General features: G+C 42.2%; 1 protein-coding gene across 7 annotated transcripts in view; it reads left to right on the forward strand.

Annotated features, from left to right (window-relative positions):
* ARMH3 (armadillo like helical domain containing 3) overlaps nt 1-18,336 on the forward strand; it is a 130,760-nt gene that overhangs the window by 47,569 nt on the left and 64,855 nt on the right. For all 7 annotated transcript variants that reach the window (XR_007507231.1, XR_007507230.1, XM_049809913.1 and 4 more), the window contains 3 exons: nt 9,841-9,923; nt 10,438-10,564; nt 13,653-13,728. Coding sequence is in view for 5 of the 7 variants with exons in the window: in XM_049809913.1 (XP_049665870.1) it covers nt 9,841-9,923; nt 10,438-10,564; nt 13,653-13,728 (286 nt within the window). In the remaining 2 variants the exon portion in view is untranslated. The remainder of the gene's footprint in view (nt 1-9,840; nt 9,924-10,437; nt 10,565-13,652; nt 13,729-18,336) is intronic.

Here is an 18,336-nt window from a genome sequence, read left to right on the forward strand (position 1 = left end):
TATAGAGCTGCTTGGCCAGTTAGCAAATGACTTAAAGATTTTAGGGAAAAGCATTAAAGACCTAAAATTTGACCTTCTTACAAACTCACAGAATGTCTTATGTGGCTTTAAAAAATGCTACCAAGGTAGAAGATCCAACAGCACTGTCTTCTGCCTGCTTCTGAAGTCTTAAGAGTTCAGAGGAAGCAGTCATGGTCCAGCTGAGGGTATAGATAAGGCTGCTGTGGTAATTTCTGCACAATGAAGAATTCTATAACGTAGTAACAAAGAAAGAAATGTCTTAAAGCTGTGAAGGATGTTGCAAGCATAAGAGAACAGTCTCTTCAGCACAGCAAGTTCAAAGGTAACTAATAAAGGTCATTGTGTAGGGTAGGGTAAAAGGAACAGGAGCTTGTGTGTTAAGTGTAAAATACTTCCGTAAAATGAAAACTAGGGTGAGTAAAGAGGAGGTCTGTTTGTCTCTGTTAAAGGGTTCTACTTGAACTTACTGCTTTGGGAAGAAAAAGGAGTCATTATGTGAGACTTGACCTTTCAAATACCTTCCAGCAGAAATGCTTTCTGACTTCACTGTGCTGCTCGTAAACTGTAAAGAGAACTATAGAACAAATGCTAGAGTTTTAACAACTTTGCAGGTCAACATACTCTACCTAAAGGTTTTACCTGGTGTTTGCCCTCTCATTTCTCTATGCCTTTTGATAGTGGGAGGTTGGCCCAACTTTTCAAAGCTGCACATCGGAATCTCCATGTGACTGAGAGCTCCCAGCCATTTGCCGTATGCCATGCTGGAGATTTGGGATCTCATGAGTTGTTTGAGTACAAGGGGATGCTGGCTTTTTAAAGAGAGTGCCACATCACGGAGGAATGAGGCTGGAAGTGGGAATGATAGGCTCCCTCTGCAGTTCCCACTGGTAGTTCAGTGGGAGCACCAGGAACTGAGGGAGGAAGAGTCAAGAACAGTGTCCAAGCTTGTTGAAGGTGAGCTGCTGAGCAGCTGCAATGGGAAGGGGAGTTCTGAGTTGATGGGGTGGGTGGGTCTTTGGAGCTGTTGGGGATCTCGACCTGGGTTGATGGAGAGCCTGAGATGAATTGGAGGTGATAGTGTGTTAGGAGGAATAGGAGGCACTAGGTGGGATGAGGTTTGGGGTTAGAGAGGCTGGGAGGTGTTACCAGATAGAAACTTTGGGTTAGAAATCGTGGCATGATCTGAAGAGGGAGCTATTCAGCATTTTTAACTTTCAGGAGGGGACTAAATATCCTTTTCCTATTCTTCTATTTGAATGTCTTCCGGGGACTATTCTTTGTTGTGGGAAGCTGAGGAATGAGAGCTAGCATCTAGCTTAGGTGTGTATCCTGTGGGTTTTTTGTTTTTTTTTTTTTTTCCTAGTGCTGCTTAATGAATTGTATGCTTGAAAGAGGAAAAGGATATTTTCTTCTTGGAATGATGTTTTGACCATTTCAGCTGTGCTTATGACTTCTTTCTGTGCCAAGAAGGACATGGACAGGGCTTCACAGGTCTCATATTAGCACTCTGAGAGCAGAGATGCTTAGCTCTAGGACTGCAAAAAACAGTGAGGTCTTTAGTATTCCAATGAACTGGGTCATTAAGTTGAAGTTTTTAAATTAGTGTTTATTTCGAAGTGGCTCAGTAAATCATTATTAAAATTGTGTTTAACTTGCATTTCATGCAATGTCCTTGTCTATGGCAACTTCCTTCACCTTTACCTGTAGATAGGTGACTGGCAAGCTTTATCTCTATTCCTTATCTTTGAAATTGAAAGAAAATAGATAATATTGGCCAGCTGTTTAGTAGGAAGCCCAACAGGTTTACAAGCATTTGTCCTTGTTGACTCTAGTGAAGTTTCTGAGGAGGTGGAATAGTTCTGAAAATGTGTTGGAAAGAATAGTTTCTCACACAAATTAAAGGCTGTAACTGTTATGTGCCATAGAATAGGTAGTGGAAGTTGGCAGCCCTTAGAGTTGCCTATTTTCTTTACTTATAGGAATGCTGGTGGTTGGTTGGACATGCGGTACTATGTTGGCACAGGCTTGGTACAGGAGTGTAACTGTTAGTCCTGGTAGCTATTTCAGTGAGTTTAGGAAAGGATTGAAATTGAAATATAGTTTTATAAAATAAATTTTGCTTGTAGTTGTGATGTATGTTGCGTGTTGATATTTATTGATTTATTTAATTTGTACTTCTGGTAGCACTCCATGTTGCCCCAAAGAAAACCCTAGTCCCATCTTACAAATGTCACTTACAGGTGGAAGATGGAAGTTCAGAAGGAAGACTGCAAACATCTGCTTGTAGTCTTCTGCTGCTGTTCTCAACTGGTGGTCCAATTTCATGATAACCTTTCCACATTTCCTCCTTCAACCAAAGCTAAAACAGTTTTGTGGTATGAGCACACAGCCATTTGGTGAAATGTACTGGTATAAATATCCTAAATAAAATAATGTAAGAAATGCAAAAAACTCAGTGACTTTCTTGTAAAAGAGGATGTTCTAAATTCTCTGCACAGGGCATTTTTAGGAAGCATCTGCTTTTAATTAAATCCTTCTTAGTGTTCTATTACTTAATTCTAGTTACCTTCACTTTATTTTAACATATTTTAATACTGATGATAAAGAGTTTGGCCCCACTTGCTGCTGGAGAGAAGAATAATAATACAAGATTTGTGGCAGTTATTGATCACTTGGTAAGATCAGGATGGGAATTCTTCATCAACAGAGCCTTGCTCAGATGAGCACAAAGGGAATTTAGTCATCTAAGTGGACAGAAGTCTAGTAACCTTTTGGTCATTGTGCCTCAGCCTGGCAGGTCTCATCCGGATATGTTGCTCTGTCCTGCAAATTACTTTTTAAATAAAGCTGGCTAACACAGGACAATTTGATTGTGAATCCCTAACAGTCTGCAGATCATGGTGACCTAGTGGAGGTAGTGTGATAATTTCTCCTGGGAAACAGTCCCGTTGATGACAGGAGTGTTACAGCCAGAGCTGTTCACAGCCATTTCTTTGTCTGCATGGAGGGGTTGCAGCATTCAGAATGCAGTGATTTATCCCTGTCCCCTTTTTGTTTTCAAGAAGCAGCAGTCCTGGGTCGCCTACTTTGCTGTCTTTCCATGTTCTCACACAAAGTTTCTGCTCTTTCTCCAGATGCTCCTCCTTTTCTGTTTTAAAACCCCATGCAAAAATGTGCAACCTTAACTCCCAAGACTGCTATTTAATTAACAGTATGAACCTGCACTGTCAGACAGAATAGAATTGAGCTCAATACTTCTCTTTCCTCTAAAGAGGAATGAAGCTTGTGGGTGTTTGCTTTTTTATTTTTTATTTTTTCAGAAAAAAAAGCATATTGTTCATCTGAGCTTTGGAAAATTTGGTTTCTTTCTTACTGCTTGCTGGATTGCTATCAAGCAGCACTGGTCTGGCATCAGCAATTAGCATTTCCATTACGCTTGCAATTTTCACACTGTTGGCTGCAGTTAGGTGGGAACAGCGAGTACCAGCGATGGGGACTATATAAAGAAAGTAAAGGATTGGAAGTGAAGTGGCCTACTCAACTGATCCTGGGAGCGATGGGTTATGCCAGCAGGTACTCCAGGCCTCTGGCAAGCTGATGTTTCTCATTAAGAATACAGGCTGCTTTCCTGCTTATACCCTGAGAGTCATGGGGAAAAGAGGGAACAGCTGTAGAGTGCTGAGGTGCTGGTGATGGGGACCCTGCCAATAGCCAGCTGCTGTCAGCCAGAGCTTTGGTGGCCAGGAGCAGGAATTCGGCAGTGCCTGTGCCAGCAAGCAGGGAGGCAGCGGTTAGAGGAGCCATCCGGCCACGTGAATTGTTACAACTATGAGCAGGGTGCTCCCTCCTTATCAGAGCAGAGGGAAGGAGCTGAAGCATGTTGAATAGTGATGTTGACAGAGCTTTTATTGCTTCCCCCACTTCCCTGAGAGGCAACTGCAGCAATGGTGCAACAGTCTTGTTTTCCAGCACTTTGGCTGATTGACAGGAAGCTGCAAGTGCTGTCCCTGAGTAATTGGTTCACTTGTCAAAGGATGCTGGGATAGTTTGTGCCTCGGGGGGTTCTGGTGCATTAGTTTGTAATAGCAATGTAGCTATTTCTCGGACACGCTTCCTATTCCTACTGCTCTATCTCGAAACTACCTCCGTTGGTTCTTTCCTGTCAAACCCTATCTGTAGATACTCATCTCCTGCCGAGTTTGTTTTGATCACTGCTCTGCTGAGTGTCTGCCCATGCTGAATGTGGCCAGATCTGCACCTTCTTAACACTCAGGTCATCTCAGTATATCGTATTTGAGCCTTTTGCTTCCCTACTTCTGAATTTCTCTTCAGGTATAGTATTTATTAGAGGTGATAAATCTGTTGCAGGGTCTCTCTTCCTCCTCATAACAGCACAGTGGGATATGTGGTTATGCTAGCTTAGCCCTTGTGACTTCCAGCCTGCAATAGGAGAGTGGACTGGCCCATGGTTATGGTATTGTCGTGTTGTGAGAGTCTGTTACTTCCACACTCTCTGCTGTAGTTTCCCTTGAGTAAAGGGATCATGCTGAGTTTTGGAATCTGGAAGAACATTATGAGAAAGCTTTGTTTGGCCTATTACTTCTTAACAAGCATTTGATTTCGGCCGTTTAGAGGCAGAATACTGAGCGTCAGTGGGCCTTTGGTCTGACTGGGTATAGCCAGGGCTGTTCTTGTTGCTCTATTTATGCTTCCAGTGCTGTTGCGGACAGAATGGTGCTGTTTTCTTTTTTGTGTTGGAGGAATTGAAGCACAGAAAGACCAAAGTCCTGCTTCCTGAAGAATCAAATCCAGCTTTTTCTCAGTTCCAGTCTAGCACGCTAATCCTTACCAGATCTTGCTTACCATGCACTACAATGAGTTGTATGGACTTTGCCTTGGGAGTGTGTATATGTGAACAGGCTGGCTGCAAGAGGTCCAGGGTAGTTACTGTGCTGCTGAAGCACTTGTAGGCAGAGGATTTGTCTGCAGCATGGAAGCCTTGCCCAGATGTCATTAACAGCCACCCTGTAGTGACATTTGGTTGGGGATCCTCCTAAGGGGGTTGTGAGTGGAAACACTTAAAGGGAGACACTGACTGTACTGTTGGTGCAATGGTAACTTCCAGAAGGAATGTGAAAATCACTCTTCTTCACACTGTGTCCTGAGAGCTGGAGGGTAGAAAATTGGAGGATTTTAGTAGAGTACAGAATCCTGTTAATTGATGTTATACTGCAGTTGAGGAGTCCTCACATGTCTTTTTCTCCCTTGCTCCTTTGTTGAGGGCCATTATATGCACCATTAGAAGATTTTTGACCTGTAAGTGCAGCAGATGCAGTGACAGAGGCCTCCATACTGTGCTCAACCCATCCAACCTCTCATTGATGTGTGTCTCAGGGCTGTTCTCTTCTGCTCTGTTGTGCAATAACACATCAGAGCCTTTTGATGCTCTTGGCAGAATCTGTGCTACATTCTGGTTTGCCCAAGGGACCGTACTACTTCCCCCCCCCCCCCCCCCCCTTTTTCTCTATTTAACCTACCTCCACGCCCCTGTTGCGTTACACGTGATGCAAACAGTGAACACTGAGACACTAAATAGAACAAAACTTTGTGTGAATCCCAAATGTGCTGAATATACTTCTGTTTGAAACAAGGTTTACAGGGAAAGAAGGTGAGCCTGCTATGGGAGGACGGAGTGAAGGGCATCTGTCCATAACAGGAGTTACCTCCTTCCTGGTAGAAGAGCAGAAGAGATGCTGGCTGGCCATCTTCTTACAGAGGATTGACTTCAAGAAGGGCAGCAAATAACCAAGGAGGAGTGCTGTTGCTCCTCAGCAGACTGGCCACAAGAGCTGATAAGGGAAAGTATCTGTCCTCAAAAGCAGCTGTGCAGTGGAGGAGCTAAGAGCCTCTTTCACTGCAGTCATTTCAGTTTAAAAAGCAGGGAGGCTATCTGTAAAAGCTGGTGATGTCACTTTTCATCCTTTGGCTATAATAATCCTTGGGAGAGAAAAATGCCTAAAACCCAACCTGTATGCTTTATACCACTTTCATGTACAGCCAATCACATGGCTTCATGTCCAATTTAAGTGTCAACTCAAGATGCTTTTCTACTTGGTTTTGAGGCCGTAAATGTAGGTATTCAAGGCCACATTCTCTTCTTGCTGATTTAAGAACCATAGCCTGTGTGTTCAGCTCAGGTCACAGAATGAGGAGCTTGCATGCAAATAGTAATGGCTGCTAGTTTAGTTTAGTTACAGCCTCCTGCTTGTGTGGCTAAAGAAGTTCTAGTGACACAATTGTGTTGTGAAATTATGGATGTTCCAAGACTCACCGTAGCGGGTGTATTCCAAAGACAGGTATCTTTAGGCAAAAAAAAAGCTCTAGAGGCTATTGCAAAAATGGTGCTGTTTTCCAGTTAATGCTGAAATAGATCTCATGCTGAAACCATCCATCACTGTTAAATCCTGGAGCATGAATTGGAATAATGTGGCTGAGCCCAAGCAAGGGCCACAGTTTTGTCTGCCTGCGCAGCTGGGAGATTGAACTGCTCCTCCGTTAGGAAAAAACATGGACAATTTCCTGGCTAGTGTGAGAGGGCAGCCTGCAGATGGGATGTGAGAGGGAAACAGTTGATTGCAGCAGGGAAAAAGCGACACATTGGGTTTGGCTTCAGGTTGCTCAGGAGTAGTAGCAGCAGTGCCCCGTGGGAGCTCAGGGGCAGAGGGGTGTTAAACCGGTGGACCTTTGCTCTAAAGGTTTATTTTGTGTGTGTAATTGTCACTGAAGGGCACTGGGCATATGAAGCTTGATCTAAAAGTAGTTAATCCTGAAAACTCCAGGGCACAGCTGTCCTCATTTTCAGTATGGGGTCTGCCTTACAAGCAAACTATGGAGGCACAGGTAGCCATAGTTTTAAGAGTTTGTTTTCCACAGTGTTCCTGTTCCTCAGAGCCACTTGAGCAGAGGCTGGTGCAGAATGTACTGGTGTGGAAAAAGACTGGTTGCTCTTTGAGTATTGGTGTAGTGGATATTGTAATTAGGATCACTGCAACTTTTTTAGGAATGTGTAGTTTCCAAACAGTTGGATAAATTTGTCTGTCAGTCACTGTGAGTGCACACAGTGACTGTAAACCTGGTGGATTAGCTCTTCTGACCAGCTCTGAGCCCAGTGCTGAGTTTCTTCCTCATGTGAGGCACACCCCTCTCCTTCCTAGTTCTTAGAGAAGGAACAGCATAGATCGGCTGTGAGTGGGCTATGCTGCAGTACAATTCAGGTATAAAGATTGATTTCAAGCAGTGGTAATCTCTTGTCTTCTTTGTAACTGGAACAGGAAAATTAAACCTGCGCAAATTCATCACAATGGCTGGAACAAATGTAGGAGCTGTTGTTGGGGTAGAACAGACCAACAGTTCTCCTTCAAGCATTGTCACCAATATAGAGCAGTGCAAGTGCTTCAGGGCGGTAACTGAGAAATACTGCAGTGGGCAGTCACAGGGTACTTGTCCATGTCAGTCGGTGAGTGCTCGTGCTCTAGACAATAAAAATGGTGTCTTCCCACCACGGTCAGCTTTCATGTTCACTGTGTTTGGATGTTTGGTGACTTCTTATCATGCTGTGCGATCAGCCATGGCAAAGGCCTTCAGCAGGGTTCTGGTCGTAAAGTGAGAGGCAATGGGACAAACAAGAGGCTTCACACCACTTGTTACAGGAAATCCAGAGCTCTGCTACTCTGCTTTCAAAAGCCCCAGCTGCTAGTAGTTGAACAGCAGCGCCTGGCCATGAGATGTGGCTATGTGGAGTTGCATGGCCAGGCAAGAGGTAAAACCGTGCTTATAACTATTTAACAGAGAGATGGCCAATAAGCTGCTGTGACAGAGATGCAGGGCAGCTGCCTTCAGTCCAAGGCACTGATTGCGGGAGACTCTACTTTTTTGCTGTGGAGGCTTGGTTACCTTGGCAACCTGTTTTTAGCTGGATCTTTGCTCTGGTGGAGAGCCCATCTGTACCTGCTAGTTCTTTGTTTTGAAACGGCTGTTTTACAGAAAAATATCTGATAGGAGTATTTCCAGAGCTGGATTATTGTGGAATCCAGGCTCTGCTTCTGGTCCCAGGAGTTTCAGTCTGATGATGAGGGGATGATGGTATGGCGAGTTCTGTGGCTGGATTGAAAAGGTATTAATATATCTGCTTCATGAGGTGGGCTGCTGTCACGGAAGGGAGAGATGCTACTGCTGATTGTTAAATCCTGGAATAGCTCTGAAAGATAAATCAGTTGCATGTCTGGAGTTTGCAGAGAACTTTGTTCGTTCTGGTTTGCACTTCAGCATCAAGCCACCAGCTGGTAGATTAATCTGAAGTAGCATCTGTCTGTGATGAGTAAATACCCACACTAGGGTTGTAGGCTTCCCTTTTGGGGGAATATACAAACTTTTGATACTGCTGGTGAACTTCTAGTATTGGAAGGTAGTGATTGCAGGACTGTATTCGGAATCTGACAATTTTGTTTAATTCCAGATCTTACCAGTCTCTTCTCATCTGTCTTTTTACTGTTGGTTTTTTTGGTTTTACCTTTTGTGAATACTTTGTAATCCTGAAGGAGAGGGGGGATATCTAAATTTTGCCATTACCTCATTCCTGTTCCCTGTGCTTTATCTCTTCCTATTTCATAGCCTGTACCTTTGGACTGAAATTAATGGTCTGTTCTCTATTTGCCATGGGGTTCACTCAAACTTGAGTTGGTTTTCTTGCAGGTTACTGGGTAGTGGGTAACACTTGTATAATGGTGGGGGGAAGAACAGATCAACAAATTCTAGTTGTACCTATAAAATTGGAGTAATGCCTGGCATTACTCTGTTAGATGCAGTTACCAATTAGTAGGTAATTAAGAACCTTTTTAAAAGTCTTTATAGCCTTCCAGCTTGACTTTGCAGGCTATCTAATTCAAATGTGTTGACTTCAGAGCAGAGAGTGCATTAAGAATCTGCTCTAGGCAGGCAGCAGCTTTCAGTCCTGAGCAGCTATAATGCAGAAGAAAATAGCTTTCTTTTTTGAAATTTTCAAGAACTAGAAAAAACAAGATAAAGAACTTTCCATTTTATTCAAGTGTATGGAATACAATTGTTTATTGTAAAGTCTGTTTGATTAAAGCTCTTTTAGCCAACCTTTTTGTTAATTCCCACTATCACTAACTGATTTTGTGTGGTTATGCAGGAGCTTTTGTTGTTTTTTTTTAAGACAAGTGTGAACCAGATCTGTAGTCTTTACTGCACAGCTCAAGATAACTGACACAATAAAGTACTATATCTTTCCTTGTACCATTGCAGCAGCGTTGACATAGAGCTACAGAAAAGCTATGCCGTGGGGTTTTTTGATACTTTTTTTTAACTGCATGTATCAACAAGAGTGACAGTTTGGGGCTGACTATGCATACATCATGTTGGTGATGTATGAAGCAGAAACGAGACACTTGGATTCTCTAACCCCAAAGCTCACTTCAGGATCTGGCAGATAGAAAAATCTCCTGTGAACCGACTAAGCTAACAAGAGACTTACCTTGAGCCTGAGCAGATTTGATTGGGAAGTCAGTGAAGGAGAAGAAATGTGGGACAGTAAAATAGCTGTCGCTTACCTGTCCAGCAGAGTGTTTTAGCCACAAAACCCCAACCAACAAACCCCACATGTAAATTGAGGTATTTCTGAGAGGTAAGCAGCTGGAATTTAGGTTAGTTTATACTAGATAATGAAAATGTGTCTCTAAGTGACTTTTTGAGAATGGCTTTGCTTTTAATTTTATTTAAAAAATACGTATTTTCTCCTAGCTTTGATCAACTTGTTGAAGTTCCTCATGTCTAATGAGACTGTGTTGCTGGCCAAGCACAACATCTTCACCCTCGCTCTTATGGTGAGTGCAGACAAAGCAAATCCTCTTATTTTAAACAACTTAATCTTGAATAAATCTTAGGAAAGAATACAGGATTTCTGGCCTGGTAAGGAGATACCAGTAGAAGGCCACAAAGTGGAGGAATATCATTATGGTTGGTTTTGCTAGATGTTTGGAAAGGGCAGTGCTTGGAACTCACTGTAGGGTCTGCTCATTGAAATAAACAAGTCTATGTGAGGAAAGGCTTAGTTTAATTTTCCAGATCTGGTAATGTTTTTTCTTGTTCTGTGGCTCTTTGTATACAAAATAATAGAAACCGGTTTTCCTGACCCCAGATATGATAGTATTTAAGCTTCTTGTCTGTCTCTTCTGTACTATAAGGAAAATAATAGATAAAGCAATGAAGTAATTAGCCCTCAGTTGCATTACAGTGTTATTTGTTCAAAGGTTTTGGACGTAGTTTGTATTGTTTATGTTGCAGAATAGATTTTGTGTAAATATTCCTGTTGTAACTTCTTTTGACTTCCTTGTATAGGTTGTGAACCTGTTCAACATGTTCATCACTTACGGAGATACCTTCCTCCCCACTCCCAGCAGCTATGATGAGCTGTATTATGAAATCATTCGGATGCATCAGAATTTTGACAACCTTTATTCTATGGGTGAGTACCTCCTGAGTGGTCAGGACTACTGTTGACTGGAAGTGAGGATTGTGGTGGGGGGATGTTTGTGTCAGGTGTTTTCTGTCCACCTGCTACTGATGTGTGTCTTGGTGAATGGACATGTTTTGTGTACTAGGACATGTTTGGTAAATGAAGAATTGAGAGAGGGATAAACTTGTTAAAGGGATAATTTTTTTTAGTTAAAACCAAACAAAAAAACGAGACCCATTGTCTCTGAGAAAATTACAACAAGAAGCTTGCTGTGCTAGACAAAGCACATCTACTACACTCGTTGCCAAATCAAACCAAGAAAACAGTGCTCACAAACCTGCATGCAATGACAAGCAAATCACTGGACTGAAGAATGTGCCTACTGGCAAAACAGGGGGAAGCTGCCATCCTTCAAAGAGAGACAGGCATGCTGGAATGCCACCAAGTGACACCCAGCAGGGAAAAGAGGAACAAAGGAGACCAAGGAATGCATGGAGGCATAATCAGGCAGTGTATACACAGGAGCCTGCAGCCAAGGGTAGCTGCAGCAGCGCTGGTGTAGTGCCTGCATGCTTGAAGCTGTGAAGAAAAGAATATAGCTGTGTCTGTTTGCTTTGCTGTAGACGGACCTTTCTTCCCTTCACCCCCTGCTCCCTTCTCAGGATGATCACTCAATAAACAACAGGAATTAATATAAGCATATAAGGGGACTTAAAGGGCAATGGGAGACAGACAGTTGGCCACAGCACTCTTCTGACGTAGGAGAGAACCATCCTCACCTAAATAAAGTAGCCTAAATAGTCCCTGCAACTGGAGGCAAAAAGCGAACTGCCCTTTTGTACAAACTACCCACAGTTTTCATCCATTTTATAAGGGATCACTTGGCCATTTTTGTGCCCTCTGAGCACATAAGATTTTTTGCTAACCCATTTCCTACTCCCAAGAATTGCACCTAGTAAAATGAGGTGCTTTTACTAGCCAGTAATTTTTCAAACTCATCCCATGTGGAAGCTGAAGGCAAGTGGAGTAGAAGAATAATGCGCTCAAACTTACTCACTTGGGCTGCAATAGGCACATGTGACCTGTTGAAAAAATTCATTTGTCACATGAATGTTTTCCATCCTGCTACACAGAGCAAACCCCTTTGAATTAATGTTGTAGATGCCTGAATGGAAACCCTTTCTGAATACATTACTTCAGATATTCAAGTACAGTACCTGCTGTTTGACAAAATAATGTTACTCAGAGCTGACGTCTTTTTTTCTGCAGATAACATGTAATGGTAGCACTAGGAAGTGAGAAGGTAGCACTGTGTCAAGTTGATGAAAGTCACCTAACCAGGTGTCCTGACAGCTTCCCTTTGTTTGTCAGTCCATCTCACTGGGACTATAGTCACCCTTCTACCCTGTCGTGGTTTAACCCCAGCCAGCAACTAAGCACCACGCAGCCGCTCACTCACTCCCCCATCCAGTGGGATGGGGGAGAAAATCAGGAAAAAGAAGTAAAACTCGTGGGTTGAGATAAGAATGGTTTAATAGAACAGAAAAGAAGAAACTAATAATGATAATGATAACGCTAACACTAATAAAATGACAACAGTAGTAATAAAAGGATTGGAATGTACAAATGATGCGCAGGGTAATTGCTCACCACCCACCAACCGACACCCCGCCAGTCCCTGAGCGGCGATTCCCCTCCCCCCCACTTCCCAGTTCCTATCCTAGATGGGACGTCCCATGGTATGGAATACACTGTTGGCCAATTTGGGTCAGGTGCCCTGGTTGTGTCCTGTGCCAACTTCTTGTGCCCTGGCTGGGCATGAGAAGCTGAAAAATCCTTGACTATAGTCTAAACAATACTGAGCAACAACAGAAAACATCAGTGTTATCAACATTTGTCGCATACTGAACTCAAAACATAGCACTGTACCAGCTACTAAGAGGTCAGTTAACTCTATCCCAGCTGAAACCAGGACATACCCCCTAGCCTTGGGATATTCGTTAGCACAGATGAGAAAGCTACTCTGTCCCTTAGTTTCCCTGTTAATGTGGTTGAAACTTTCTACATTGGGAGTGGAGGTGGAATCTAATTGTCTTGGGTTTTATTTCTTTATTTTTCTTGTCCTGAATCTGTACTTCATCCAGATCTGCAGGACTGAAAGCTTCTCTCATGCAATAATGGGCATGAGTATGCAGCCACTGTGCTTATGGATTCATCCATGTTTCTAGGTGATCCTAGCTTTGAGTGATGTGCTGTTCCTTCACTCCTAAGTCAAGGGTGAACCTGACTGTGAAATGTAACCTCCGGAAAACCCTGTATATACAAATTCATAGAAAATTCCCTTCTATTCAGGCAATATGGAAATTAATCCAAACATTTGCTAGAGGATCTGTTATTGTTTTGGTACTTACCAAGAGATGTGCAGGTAACTACCACCATAGAAACACTACAGATTCTGACCTAAATAAATATTTTTGGTACTCTGGCAGAAAAGGACTGGATTCCCTAGAAGTTCTTCCTGCTGCAGAATGTTTTCAGATCTGCCTCCAAGTTTGTCAGAGACCATCTGTGCAACAGAACACCCTCATTCCTACAGGGAGTGTTTTTCCCTAGGCTGGTGTGTAATTCCTCTCTGCAATTCCAGATAAATGGGGAGGTAAAGAATCCATCACTGCTGGGGTGGGTTTAAATTGCAGGATGTAGTCCAGCTCAGATGGAACCTTGCATAAATAGGAGCCAGAGGAGAACAGCAGTGTGTGGAACAAAGGGTATCGTAGACCTGCGACGCTGCCCTGTTTCTGGGGGAAATTAACTTTAATATGTGGTGATGAAAGCAGTTAGGAGGACCTAGGCTCTTCTATCCCCTCTGCTTCCTGTTTCCCAGCCATTATTTTGTTCTGCTCACCTCTTACGTATTCCTTACGTTTCTTAGATGGGCTTTGAAGGGAACTTCTGCCCTGGATCACAGATCATCTCAAAGATGACCTTTGTTCTGATGTGGTTTCCAGACCGCCATCTCGCCAAAGCAGGGTTTTTTTGATGCTTTGGATTAGAAAATTGCCAGTTCTGCGCCACACTAACTGTCTCTTCCTTTCAGTTCTAAGGCTGTCTACCAATGCTGGTCAATGGAAAGAGCCTGCAAGCAAGGTGACCCATGCGTTGGTCAATATTAGGTAAGGAGTAGAAGTTGTTAACCATTTAAAAGATTCTTGTGTCCTGTGTGACTGCATTCTTATCATGACACTTTCACATTGGTTGTATTGAATTTAGTTTTGAATTTATTCTCTTTGTTGGACTAAATTGCTGCTTTAAACAGGGCCCACTGGGCTAAAGAGAGGATCACCAGGGTTTGGTTGTCCTTTCTCTAATAATTCTCTCAGCTCTTCTGTAGACTGAGTGCTTTCAAAGCGTGACACAAGCTGTAATGAATTAATCTTCACAGCATTCTTGGGAGAAGTTATACAGTAGGGAACAATGTTGTGCTAGCAGAGTAATTGTGGACCTAATGGATTTCTGTTGTGTGATTCTATTGCAATTCCATGAAGCTATGAAGGGGACTATAAGCCAGCTGTAATAAGCAGATTCGAGGCCTCTTTTAACATTGCAAGATTTTGTGTGTGTTTAAAACTGATTATTTAAGGACATTTCAGTATTCTCTTAAACTTCTTCCTCCTGTTCAAGGGCAGAAGTTATGCTCTGCTTGTAAGGCTAAGGAATATCTAGGAGTGCTTTTGTGCTGTATTCCTTCACAACAGCAATAATTTCTTTTCCTGGCTTCTGAAGCAGCTAGCACTGACCTAGCTGGGTACTGGGCAAGAGTCTCATGGATCTGATTGATTTGAAAATGGAAGAATGTTGAGAGAGAGAATTTACTGTTTATCTCTGGCTTGTAAATAAACCGTAAAAGATACAAGTATTTATACTGAAAAAATAGCTGTCCATCACTTCCCTGGTCAGCCCAGACACTCGGTGTCTATGCAACACCAAGTAGCTCAGTACTGCTACATTGTTAGTACGTGTCATTTTCCTCACTACAAAAGAGATTGTGTAGGACAAGAACTAACTAAGAGGGCATCTTTCAAGTCAATATACATCTTACATGTCTATAAACCACCTTAAAGGCTCCCCTAGTAAGTCTGTAAGCTTAATAACATCACATGTGGTTCCAGAAGATTTATTTTGCTACTATCCTTATTTTTATTTTTTGTAAACAGACATAAATGAAAGCTTGTGGGCAGATAATGGACTTGGAGTGAAACAGCAGAACAGATAGCTGTTGGCAAATTAATGTCATTTAATGGGTCAAAAAGTGTCTGCCCTGGGAATTCTCTGCATACCCCCCAAGAGAAGTCTAAACCGGGAAGAGATAAAAAAAGCGAGTGGTCACAGAGGGTTTGTGCTCACCTCCTGGTCTGTGCAACCAAGATTATGCTTTGGCTCATTTCCTGTTGGCTTAACAGCTGCTTTTGTAAAGATCAGCATGCAACTGAGACAAGATACAACCAAAAAACTGGCACTGTGATACTCTTCCCTGGACATGTTCAGTACACAGTACTGTCTGGAATCAGCGAATCCTCTAACATGTTTCCCTTCTAGGCTTTTGGTAGCTTTCCCCTGCTCTACCTAACTGCTCATGCATGTTGAAATTTCATGTGGTCTTTTACTAGCCTTAGAAGTTTTCATGAATAGCAGCTTTTCAGTGAAATTAGGAAAGGTCTAAATTCGAGATGATTCAAGGCCTGGAGAGGGATTAGAATTCAGAGAGGTTAGTCTGTTTGACTTATCCCATTTCTTCTCTTGCTCAAAAAAAAAAAAAAAGAAAAAAAAGAGGCCAGGTATTTTGTCTACCAGTTTGTTTTCTTCTCATGGTAAAAATATTACATTTGAGGGGTTCTTTAACTGAATAGATTTCAGAGCAGCTGGTTGTTGGAAGCTGGAGAAATCCCAAGGGTACTGTGCTTTTGTGAAGGTGATTGACATTGTGATGTTTCAAAGTGGTGACTAGGACTAGATGCCTTTTTTTTGTGAGAACATACTTTAGAAAGTTCCAAAAGACTCATCTCTGTACAGTGAAAATGGATGAAGTGAAGGGCCTGTGATAATGTAATACTCCATTTTGGCCTAAAGACTGAATTTAGGTGTTTGAAAGTTGTAGATCATGCAGCAGAAGGACAAGAGGATAATTCTTCGAGGACTGCCTCGAGCCTTCCAAGGTCTGAAGTTTTCTGCAGTCTGTTTGGAAAGACCATTTTGTCCTGGCCTGTTGGCTGCCCCACTTCTGTGGCAATGGCTGTAGGAGGACTTAATACTAGGGCCACATGTTTTCTTCTGGTGTTGGACCAGGAGTGCAAACTGGAGCCTTGTGCACACACGCTTGTGGCTGTGTGTTGCAGAGTCATGGAGATGTTGCAGGCCCAAATCAACAAAGAGAAAAGGGAGAGAGGATGCTTGAGAAGAATAAGCCTTTTAGGGCTTTCAGGCTGATGGCTTTCTTAGAGAAACACAGTATGTTGATGAATGATAATATTATAATCAGATGTAATTATTTCATGCATTGATAAGGATGTGCTGGTTTGAACCTGGCTTAGCTCCCCATTGTCTGGATTGCCTGTTTGTTTATGCCCCTTTGATTACCCCTTAGAGTGGTCTTAGCATACTGTTTCTTGTTTGGGTGCCTTTGCCATGAAGGGAATGAGTTTAGAGAAATCTACCTCGCATTGGATTTTTCCCTCAGCTTGTTCCATCATTCTGGAAAGTTTTTATGCACAACAATTACCTGCTTTGGTTTATATCTTTATCTCATTACAACAGCTATTTAAAAATAAATAAATAAAAATTGTCATTTCCTTATCCTAAGGCTTTTGGTGGGGAAGACTACAAATGTAAAAACGTCTGTGTGTGCATGCATGTGGTGGGCTTTAACAAGTGTCTTAAATCCTACTGTACAATCTTACGTGTATTTCTGCCAGGAGAGGAGTGGTGAGTTGTTTACGACTTTTCAAGGCTGCAATGCATTTGTGTTACAGGAGTAACTGTTGGGGAGAGGCATAAAACAGTCCTGCTTGTACCCCACAGTGCTGGATTGGCAAGGTCATCTGATTAATTGCTTTAATACAGAGTCAGGATGAGTAATACCTAGAGAATCTTTGACATGTTCTTGTTTAAACTCAGCTGCAGAGATCCCACTTTGTGTATCCTATTATGGTATTACCTGTACTTTTTAGTTGGACCCTATTCTCCACTAGGCAGTCTGATTAGGTTTTGTTGTTGCTGATTGTCTGATTTTTCTAGTCCTTACTCCAGGGAAAAGAGCAGTCACAAATGTTTTGAGTGTCGAGAGATGGGGAGGCTATTGCTAGCTTCTCTCCATACCTCTCCTTTTTACAGACAATTCATAATTTCTGTCCAACCTAAAGAAAATGAAAATTTGAAGAAGACAGAATAATAATAGCCTTATCTGGCTAGAATCTTGCATACCATACTGGCATGAGTGATGCCTATTGCTATGGTATCCCATAATAGTGATTATAACTTCTATCTGTGGATTTGTCTCTGTGGTTTACATAAATAATTGAGACATGATGGACTGCAAGATATAGCTGCAGCGCTGATGGGGTTGAAATAAGAAGCTGCAGCAGTTAGTGGTTTGAAAACTCACCTTTTCACCTATGAGGAAATAAGCACATTTTGAGACAAGTAATTTTTTTTAAGCTAATGAGCCTCTTTAAGATAACACTGTGCAGGTTTGCATTTAATGAGAATTTTATTAACGCAGGGTTCAAAGGGGCATCTTCTGATTGCTTACTCAGTGAGGAAGGTGGCAGCTGAATCCCTGCATACTTTTAATAGACTTTCTCCTGATCAGGATTTTTTCAAGGTGAATAAATAGATTAACTCAATGATTAATAGACTGAATTTCCCCGTTGTCTGAAATTCAGTCCCATCATCATTTTAAAAGTAATTTTATTTTTCTCACTGAAACACTTTTAACAAGCAGAGAGTAAGTCTGTAGTATGGAACTAGGTGGTAGGATTTTTTTTTTTTTTAAAGCGTGTTTTATGTGCTGTTGTAGCATATGCTGCAATCCTCACTTGGGTGCTTTTATTCACTCTTCCATCTTGCAGCTACCTTTGTTCCACATAAGCCACCCTGTGTGATATTCTTTCTTTGTACAGGAGATGCTGCTTCTCCCAAGGCTGCGTTTGGGGTTGTAAAGGAGAGATTGGGGATTTGGGAGGAGCATTTAAAGCATCACATGGATGTGTATAAAATGGTTATGCTTGCTGCCAGTCTGGGCAGGAGCACTCCAAAGGAGCATTTACTATTTTACTCATGTGAAAGAAGGCCAAATTGGGCTGTGCTTGTTTGTTGTAGGCTGCCTGGCATCCCTGATCTGAAGCTAGAGCTCATGTTAAATTATGAGCACTCCACAGAGCTGCACTTATTGAAAACCTTGATGGAGGAAGAGGTTCTGTTCAGATATTTGTTAGAAAGTGAGCAGCTGCAAGCAGTCCACATAGTACCTTCAGCGTTGTTCTGCTTTACAGCAAGGAATTTAGCATCTGTTCTTGGAAGAGAAAAGCTAAACACTGCTGACCTAGTCATGTTGTAATGGATGGCTGTAGCATTTATGCAGGATACATGAAAGGGGACCTGCTGATAGATAGGTGCTTCTGTATGGAGTGGAGGCCTAGGGATTACAGTCAGCTGAGACTGTGTTATGTATATAAAAATATGTATTTTTTACACACACTTCCCTCCTTCCCTCTCCCTCTCTGTAC

Source organism: Accipiter gentilis, chromosome 9 (genome assembly GCF_929443795.1).
Source record: "Accipiter gentilis chromosome 9, bAccGen1.1, whole genome shotgun sequence".
Taxonomy (NCBI): Eukaryota; Metazoa; Chordata; class Aves; order Accipitriformes; family Accipitridae; genus Astur; species Astur gentilis.